Genomic DNA, 10,279 nt, shown 5'->3' on the forward strand with positions numbered 1-10,279 from the left:
ATGGAATTTAGGACACTTGAATGTTCATCATTGTAATCTGTAATCTCTCTGACTCCTTTCTGAGTTTATATGAACCTGAAAGGCATTTGAGTTCCTCAGAAAAATTCTTTTTAATTTCTGGCAACATAAACTATAGCTATTTTAACCGTATTTTTAACCTTTGTATCAAAAATGTCAACAACAGTTTGTTTCCTGGAGGTGTAAAATTGTCGTCTGTCGCCTCCCCCCCTCCCCCCCCCCCCCCCCCCCCCCCCCCCCCGTTTTACTGTGAAAGAGGTGAAACCAAGAGAGATCTGTGTAGGCAAAGCATCCCCTTGGGGCTGGGAACTCACACATGATGGCAGCAGAACAGAAACCCATAGGTTCTATTTAGAAGGGAAAATATAAGTTAGTCAAGGGGATATATATATATATTTTATCATACAGCTGATTCGTTTCTGTTTGTTGGGACGTCATGGTGGGGGATATGTGTCTTCTGAAAGATTCAAATTGTTCTACACAGCAGCCTCAGACCTAAAAACATTTCAAACTCTTTCAAGGGACCAAGTCCTTCAATAGGAGACCAGCATATTATTTCAGCAGGCAGAAAGGTAAATTCTGAAACAGTGAATGCAAGTACATTTTACTAATAGCTAGGCCTGTATTTGAGCCCTGCCTTGTGATCTATCTAAATAATTAGACTTCTTGATCCAGCTTCTGGCCCCAACTTAGGTCCATTGTGTAGCATTCATACCACTCTAGGTGTCCACAGCAGGAGGAAGCCGCCCTAAACTCCTCTCAGAAACTGTTCTAGGTTGAGGTGAATTGCGCTTGGGAACTGAGAAGAAACATACTCCATATGTAGGAAATTAGAATTACAATCTCATAAGGGCACATCTGCATTTACAGAGATAAATGCCATCTCGTCTTTCTATTTCTAGAACCCCTCCTGGAACATGCATCGTCCAGCGAGCTTTATCTAGCTCTTATATATAGCATGTGCAGAAAGTTTCATAACTAAGAGGTCAGAAATGACCACAAATAGATCCTTAAATCACCTATCAGCTCTTTCTGCCACTCATTCAAATGAATTATTTCTTTGACAATATGTATCATTCATACTTTGTAGCGGCAATGCTCCCAAAGGGCTATGTAGAAGCCCTTCAAATCTGAGAAAACCTATTGTATTTTCTTGCTTATGGTGTGATATGCCCACATGGCCTATGAGAAGCAGGTTCTGCTGTTAAAGAAATCTGTGTCCTTTTGATAGATGTAAGTGCTGGTGCACAGATTCTTACTTTGTGCCAACTGTGAAGTAAGCTTTACCTTAAAATAATGTAATAGTTATTAGGCTGCAATTACTTGATAAATTTTGACTGTCTACGCAATACACGTGTGCTTTAACTGCAGCAGAATATAGTCTTATTATTCATACACCTATGTGTTTGTCTCCAAAAACCTCCTAGCTTGTTATGAGCTGTTTCTTAAATTAACTAATTTGCTAGTGCATAGGCAGACTACGAGTGGCTTTAAGAAAGGTGAAAAAGTATATTCTGTAAACTCAACAGAATGAGAAATCCAGTTATTAGCCTACTGCGGGCAAATTTTTATTGTGTACTTATGGCAAAGCAAGCTGGTAAGAGCAGGTCTGACACACCCAATGTAATCAAAGTGCCCTCGAGTCAAACTCCTGGTTTCAGGTGAAACTGTTTTCTTCCCAGTTGCTAATCACTGGTGAGTGGTAAACTAGATTTTCAATGGCACTGGAGTCTTCTCCTTCATCACATTTTTGTCTTCTGCTATGAGTTTCACAATGCTTTTCAACCATGGTACTAGGTATACTTGTCAAATTCGTAGAAAACTGAAAACTACAGAAAAGAGCTTTCTTGTCCTGTGAAGGCATTGAGCAGCTCTGTGAGGCAGTTAAAGACAGCTGAATGTGCTTATTTGCTGTGGTTTCAGGGTAGAGGCAAGATCAATAAAATCTTTTAAACACCAGCTTCAGGATAAAAATAAAAATTTAGGGTTATTTTTAGTTCTTAACTTCTCTTTTATTCTATAGTAATTATTTAAAATGCTTTGGTTCCAGGGTTTAAAACCATAATGCTGTATTGTATTGAATACCCTTTAACTGTCCTTGCCAATACCATGGTGTTTCTCTTTTCCTCAAAATGTGAAATTTTTGTCTATTTTTCTTCAGATCACCACAGAAGTGGCTCTGATGCTGCATTCCCAGGAATGTTCAGACCCCAGCCTCGACTACGGCCACTTGAAGCAAAGCACCACCAGGAAGAGCTGATTCCAATGGCACACTTGGATAGACGAGCAGGCCCATCCAATCTGTCAAATCGAAGAGGAAATTCAATCAGCCGGCATCGTTTCACTAGAGCAGACAATCGAGCTCTAATGCCAAAGTCTCGATTTGCTGTGGCAGAAGTAGAGGAGTATGAGTCAGAAGAAGAGACAGAAACAATGGCACCAGCCAGGCCATTAGACATATGAGGAGCAGAGAAGAGCAATGTTTGTATCTCTAGGGCCCTTTGTGAACAGCTTCAGAGAAAATAACAAAGCTTTTATATGAACCAAACCACAATTTTCCTTTTGGGACCACTGCATTTGTTCTCATATCACTTTAAAGTGCTGTATCAAGGTACTTAGTGGCTCGAAGAAGACACACATTCTTGTATGTTTATATCAAGCTTTCTTTCCAACAAAACACTGCAGGAAAGAGGGGAGCATGATCTTTGTAGAGGTTTGGACATAGATTTAAATTACAGTAGTTGGGCACATGCAATGCTATGGGCGGAAGCTGATATTGCCTTCCTCTGTTCTGTTCTATGGCCTGCACCCAGGAGAAAGAAACACCAAAGGACATGTTTGGGACTTGAGTGTCCAGACTGGTAACTGCAACTTGCCTACAGATTTTGACCTCAGAGTAGCTGAGATATTCCAGGAAACAGTTAAAAACCAAAAAGGCAATTTAGGACAGCTAAATGTCAGTGAAGATGCCTAAACAAGTACTTAAGTCAAAAGGATTTTTAGTGGACATTTTCAGCACTTGGGAATCGCTTGGCATCTCGGGTTTTAGCTCTGCAAAAGTGCTTGACGTCAGTTACTGTGGTGGTCCATTACTCCTGCTACTTCAACCAGTTTCAACATGCAGGTACTTATGACCCACCTACAGTTGCTTTGGATGAATAAAAGAGGCATCCTGGTATGTAGAAGTCCAGAGGACTCTTCATGCAGGGGTGCTGTCAGGATGCCTTCTATTTGCGAATGGGGGACGGCAAGAATGTACATAATATTCTTGTGGTTCAGCAAGTGGGAAGCTTCACTGTAGAGCATCTAACCTTCATTCATCACTCCACCTTGCTAGACGGTGCCCAGATCGGTAGACTAGTCTTCACACTGAAGCTGGACCAGCACTGCAGATAGGAAGCAAGAAACTAGGATAAAAGATAAAGGGAGCCTAACTTTGTAGCCTGATGGCTAGCCAGGAAAGAGAGGCCCTGTGTTTTGTACCCAGCTTTTTGTAGGATGTCTGCCTATATGTTATATAGAGATACATTTGCTAAAAAAAGAAATAACCAGGGGGACATGCTTTGGAGCCAGTGACCTCCCGACCTTCCCACTGAGCTCGCTTCCAACTGGCTCTGTGCACCCATGCTCCAGTCTCAATGGTGCGTCTCCCTAGTGGTAGGAGAAGAAAGTAGCTATGGTCTTGAGTCATTATGGATAAAGCCTAAAGCTCTAGACACCTAGTTCTTCTGGTGGAGCTCTTTTCTGCAAAATGGCAGCATCATTGCCACTGTCATCTGTCTTGAAACTACAGGTGAGCTGATTTTATCCAAAAGGATGACTGGAGTCCAAAAGCCCATTAGCCCACCCTTGCAGCTGCACTAAACTCAAATCTACAGCTGAGAAATGCACCAAGTTCAATCATGTTTTCTTCAAGTTTCCCTCTCTCTCCTCCACTCAGAGCTTGCTTATCTGCCCAACTAGAGGTCTGTAAATGCTACTGTAAGAGTTAGAGAGGTAAGAATTCAAGATAGCAGTGCTACCTTTATGTTTTTCTTTTTTGTATTACTGTTAAGTGCTTGTATGTCCTAGTCCAGAGAAAGCTTTCAGGTGTGAGTTATGACTTCACATTTCTTACAACGGATTTCTGATTCAGGACAGGTAGCATCTAAACTAAAAAAAATCAAAAACACCACCAGAGGAAAAAAATAAAACCCCTTTCCTCCCATTTCTCATGTTTGCAGCTTCTGTGTTTAGCAGGTCATAATGAATCATCTGCACTGAAACTGTACAAAGCTTTATGAAACTTAAGTTCTGTTTGCATTTCCTCATTGTGCCAGAGAAATTTTACAGCTTCCTTTTATGAAAGCAGTGGCACGTTATTAAAAGAAGGTAGGATCTGGCTTTTGTACCAACACTGAATAAGAAGTGCCATAGTTATGTACCTGAATATCAACAAATAAACCCATCTTCACCAAAAGAGGAAGGGCTACATGTAGTTTTTAAACAAAAGCCTTGTGCCAGATCTCAATTCTATAGCAAGTTATATTGACATATCATAAGTCTCACTGAAAAAATTATTTTAAGAAAAAGAGTTAGCATACAAAATCAGGTCTTAAATTGCACAAATTGCCACCTGAAATTTAATTGAGGGCAAAATCATCACCTGCATGACATAGTCCTTAGGCCACAGAGCTGACATAGGTGTATGGAGTTGGGTGATGGAGGTGTGGGACCTGCTGCTGCATTGCAGAGTCGGAAGGGGGTGGGATCTTCAAAAATGGCTAGCGGAAGATGTGGACTGGAGGCAATTTTTGGGGACAACGACGAAGGGGAAAAGGAAATCTGAGAGGAGGGTGACGAAGGGATAGTGTCTCATCTTCAAAGGGAGACTCAGGAGAGAGATTAAACAGAGGAATTACTGAGAGCTGCACATTCAGCATTTCCTCTTTTAGAAGATTTAGTAAATGGGTTGTCTGGGGGACACTGGACAGATACAAACTGTGCGAAATCAGGAAGGTTAATGTGATGTCTAGAGTGGTATGGAAAGGGACTAGACATACATCATGAAAAAGAGGAGTCCATGCAGTTTGGTCAGGGTATGGTTGACAGACATGCTTAAAATTGACTCCCAAATTCTTTATTAAATATTATAAAATTTGTGCAGCATTTATTTAATTACCCATTGTAGGTAGGGAGAAAAGCATTCAATTTCTAATGACCATTTATATCAGAACTAGAGAAAAATAATTCTTTCTAAAATACAAATAAATATACTGCATAACTGGAGTTGAATCTCCCTCTTTTGGTTCATTCCTAATCTTTCCACTGATGAAATCAGTGAGCCAGAACTTCAGAGTATAAAGCTATAGAGCATCTAGAATAGAACTTTCCCAGCTTTTGTAGTCTGGCCTCCAAACTTGTAAATTCTATTTTTAGTTTTATTTCCTAGCAATTAGAAAATACTACTGGAAGAAAATTTCCTTCTGTGCCATTAATTGCTCTTAATGGTTTTGCTGGCCATCAGCCAAGAAGCAATGCTGCAGATGCTGTATGAAGTATGCTCTAATATATAAAGTTGCACTGTTTGTTTGTTTTCATGGGTATTTCATACTTACAGACAAAAGAGTTCTCCTTAAAGAAGCGCATTGCTTATGTTTTAAATAGCAGTAACTACAGCAATGTTTCACTATCTATAGGTGCTCTGAACTGGTTTAGGGCATGAATTTAAATCTGCTGCTGGTGGATTTAAGTCTTCATGTGTGTGGGCATTCTTAAACTCCTTAACCTGGGTCACATCCAGGAAACTTGTGCTGATAATTTGCAAAGGGAAGTCAATTCAAGATTTTTTTTTTTTGACTGGTACAGTGCTATTTACCGGGGAATTTCAATTGTGCTCTCATTTAAGGTGAGCTGGCACAGGAAACTCATGCCCAGAAGGTTAAAGAATTATTTAAAATCCAGAGAGGAAATAAGAACTCAGGGATTTAAGACTATGTCCTTGGGGCAGGGGGATAGTGCAGGACAGGTGAGTTTCAGCAAGGAATAATGATGAATAACCTGTACTTTTCATAGCAGAGAAAATAGGAGATACATTTGAACAGAACTGGGTAACCAATGAGGAAAAAAAGACAAATAAGAACAGTCATAATAGAATATTTTAATAGTAAAAGCAACAGTTATCAAACAGAATATTGCAGAAAAGGGGAGGGAGTTATCAAGGTCAATAGTACATTGTGAGCAACAGGCAATACTTTTGTATTTATTGTGTGGTGTGATTAACTGTTGGATCCTGTTGTGCTTGCTGTTACCCTTTAACTAATATGCCAGGCAAGTAGGAACGTGTAGTAAAAGGAAAATCTCTTCCTCAGAGAGGTTACCATAGAGCATGCGGCAACCAGGGGACCAGCAGCAATCAGGACACAATAGCAGCTAGTGCAGGGAGAGTCCAAGCTGTGACCTCCAGAAATACCAGTTAACATTGCACCAAAAGAAGGCACTGACTGGTCCTTCTCCCAGGGGAAATGGTGCCACTGGGAATGTCTGTGACTGTGTAGTGAGGGCTGATGCTGCTGTCTGTACAACACCTACAACACCTGGGGAAACAACATGCTGGCTACATGGTAATGCCAGCAAACATGACAGGGAAAGATGCTATGAAGGACCTAAAAGCAGTTTGTGCGTCACACTAGGGGAGAACATCAGCGAAGGAGTGTAGAAGCAGGGGGGATAATTTGCCTCATAGCGTGGTTTGAAACTCAAGTGAGTGGAGCAGCCGTGTGTCTATCAAAGCCAGAGAGAAGTTTTAACAGATGGAAAAGAGCAAGTGCCCTGGTGGGGGCTCTAGGTAAACTGATTTACTGCTGTTGTGTGTGGGCCAAGAAAGTAGGACAACTTAAAAGGCAAAAGTAAGTTTGGATGTGTTTAGAGCAATTAAGGAAGGTTATATGAGATTCAGAAAAGTAGGTCAGAGTTTCAGGCTGGAGAGCCTGGTAGAGAGGAAGTAACCATGACCACATTCAGTGCGAGAAGGACGGCTTAATTTTACAAGGGACATAGTCAGAGAAAGAGGACCAGTGATATCTGCAGGGGAAATCACTGAATTGCTATGGATAAAACCCATTACTTAAGTTAAGAAGGTGAACATAATTGTGAAATTATTCTTATTTTCTTGCTGGTACGTTGGTTTTGAGAACTGATACTTTCAAGGTTTTTCCTGCAGTGATTAGACCCTGAAAACTCATATTTTATGGTCATGTATGAATGGAAACTACTATTTAAAAGCCTGTGGGAGACTCCAGAAAATATAACAAATATTTCCAAGCTTCCTTTCTTCATAGGTGCTTTTTCTAATTTTCTATTTATGTATATGGATAAAACACAAACATTAAGAGTGGGAAAACAGATTACCTTATCTTCATATTTTGTTTGCTTTTTAGGTAGGACAATTACATTTATTGTTTTGTCAAACTCACTGTACTTAAGAACCTTAAAATTAGATGTGTAAGGTAACATGAGTAATATTCTGAACCAGTTAAGAGGACTGAAAATCTATTGTGGTAAGCTACCTAATTTATTTCCTTTTGAGAATCTGTCTCAATGTTAATCACAAGTGAAACTCCTTTTTCTTTCCTGCTTTGGTTTTATAGGTGTGAAATTTCAAAAGTTAATATTGGTTCTTGTTTACTTATGGTCCACCCTTCCTCCTGGAAAAAAACTTAGTTTCTGTTACATTTCAATCATAGGAAATGAGACATGGACTGAAGAAAACTATGCCAAACTGCTTTTCAGAGTGTCCTTTCTTTGGCTGGGCAGACTGCAGCCACACAAATAGTGAACAGCTGGTCAGGAGTAGACATCCAAACTGAACATCATCCTTGACTTTTTTCTACCCTTGTGGGAGCAAGCTAGGAAGAAAGAAGCATCTGTCAAGAACAGCCACAGTGAGCTGGGGGCACAGGTATTAGTCATCTGCAACATGCCTTTTACACATACAAACACAGGTCGAATCATTAGAGATCTGCTCCATGCTTTCCCTTCAGTAACTTATTCTGCTATATGCAAAATTATCATAAAAGAGACTCAAAGTTAAACTGCTTTTTTTGCTGGTATGTATGTTGGGTGTTAATTTAGACTCATTAGTTGATACTGGTCTAACACCATTTGCTCCTTGTTCTGCCTTATTATCAGCAGTGATAAGGAGTGAAAATAGTGAGTAATGTGCAGATGTCAAAATAAAAAGGCTCTAATTTTTTAAAGGTACCTTGGAACAAAACCTATAGCTCTCTAGCTAGATTTATTCATGTCTTTATTGAGAAAAAAATTTATAAATGAAAGCCAGATGCCCGAATATATTCAGTTTCAATATTGCATGGTGATTAACATTGGTAATACTCGCAGTGGTGCACAGTGCCTTACAGGTGCTGTGTGAACACAAGGCACAGACAATTCAGAGAGAAGGCATCCTGAGAATTAGGCCAGTGTTAAAACCCCACGTGAAAAGTAGTGAAACTTGCACAAAGCAAATGAGCCTGTGTACACGTAACACAGGAACGCTGCCAGGAACTGAACATAAGACCCTGGTCCCTTGACCTCAAGTCTACCTTTACTTCCCTTAGGCTTTCAGGTGACTGAAACCTACAGACAGGATCAAAAGAACAAGCTGAAACTGTTCATCCAGTTCTCACCACAAAAATGGAAAAATCCACACGGAAATCGCATTGTTTGTTCGTTGCTTTGAGACAGGCATCAGGACCTTCTGTTTACAAACACTCAGTGTCCTAAAACACATCATAAAATTTTGCCATATTTAAGATATATGTATAAAACATATGTAATGTAAAAAAGATGTCATTCATCACTCATTTTCCCCTGGAACATTCGCTGTTGTTCCTTTCAAAAAACTACATATGTTCTGCATGTTTTGCATAGTTACAAAAACTTTGTAATATTGAGAGGGCTTTTAAGAAGTGAATAACTGTAGCAAATATACTTTTTCCTTGGAACCTGGAACGGAAACTCTTGGAAGTTGCTTCTCTTCCATTTTCTTTCCCCCCTTCAATAAATTAAGCTATTTCTGCATGTACACATAAAAAGGTTTTATATATATATAGTTATTTTTTTAACAACATCTCACAGTGTACAACTTCTGTATCCTGTTTATTTCTAAAGAGCTCTCTGTCTGCAAGTGTATTTGGCTCAATCTGCTGTAATGGCAATAGCAAATTGCAAGGCTCACATTACTGCTGGCTCAAATGGACCCTTTGGCTTGAATTCCTCTTGATAAATATCCCAAAAATTTTCCCCATAATTTTCATAAGTATGCAAACACAGATTCAAATGAAAGTGATGACTGCTGACAAATTTGTTAATCAAGTCTTAGCAATTTGAAGGAGGTCTTTCAGGAGCTTTATTCTTATTGTTCCCTAATGCAAAAATGCCTGATACTGATTTACTATGCACTGCAGAGCAGATATAACAGCTGGTGCCAAGACCAGATTTACAGGACTTGTTCCTAGGTAGTGCAAAGGCAGATAAATGTAGCGAGAAAGTTCAAAATATCACTATAAACAAGTCTGCATGAATTAGGTTAAGTTCCAAAGCTCAAAATACCTCTATTATGATGATGATGATGATAATTATCATCATCATCACCATCATCATCATCATTACTTTATTATTAACGTTAGTATTATTGTTATTGTTATTGTTATTGTTATCAGTATTAGTATTTATTAGTATTGTGGTGGGTTTTTTCCCCAGCCTCCCCCTAAGTGTAAATTTTCTTGTACCAGTCTCTAATGGATAAACTAATACTCTGCTATATGAGAGCATTAATTCTGCTTTATCTGCTGGAAAAGGTATGCTTTCACCAAAGAGAAAAAGAGCTGCAGTGACCTCTGTTGATGGAATTAAGCAATGTATTTAAAGAGCCCTCAACGAAAAGTGACACATTCAAATCCTCTGCCAGGACTAAATTGGACCAAAAGCAGACTGTGCTAAGAGGGAGCTTTCAAGTTGCGTTTGAAAAAGACTATTTCACAACACCCATTGAAGTCAGAATCCTTATCAGGATACTTTCCTTTTAAAAACTATTTTTAGACATTTTGTTCCTTTTTTCGTGTGAAATTAAAACCTGTTGGCATGAAGACAGAGTACATAGCACACTAGAGGAGATGTGGTTTTTTGAAGTGCTATACTGCATTCCAGGGGTTTGTATCACCAAAAGAAAACACCATGCCTGTATGTATTACGTGATCTGAATTTAGTGACTAGTTGGCTG

At 39.4% G+C, this 10,279-nt stretch overlaps 1 protein-coding gene across 2 annotated transcripts in view; it reads left to right on the forward strand.

Annotated features, from left to right (window-relative positions):
- The window catches only part of SLC9A4 (solute carrier family 9 member A4), a 45,226-nt gene extending 36,160 nt beyond the window's left edge, over nucleotides 1–9,066 (forward strand). For both annotated transcript variants that reach the window (XM_055801885.1, XM_013302652.3), the window contains one exon: nucleotides 2,180–9,066. In XM_055801885.1, the coding sequence (XP_055657860.1) occupies nucleotides 2,180–2,481 (302 nt within the window). In that variant the 3' untranslated portion in view covers nucleotides 2,482–9,066. The remainder of the gene's footprint in view (nucleotides 1–2,179) is intronic.
- Nucleotides 9,067–10,279: the final 1,213 nt, after the last annotated feature.

The sequence above is a fragment of the Falco peregrinus genome, chromosome 4 (assembly GCF_023634155.1).
Source record: "Falco peregrinus isolate bFalPer1 chromosome 4, bFalPer1.pri, whole genome shotgun sequence".
Taxonomy (NCBI): Eukaryota; Metazoa; Chordata; class Aves; order Falconiformes; family Falconidae; genus Falco; species Falco peregrinus.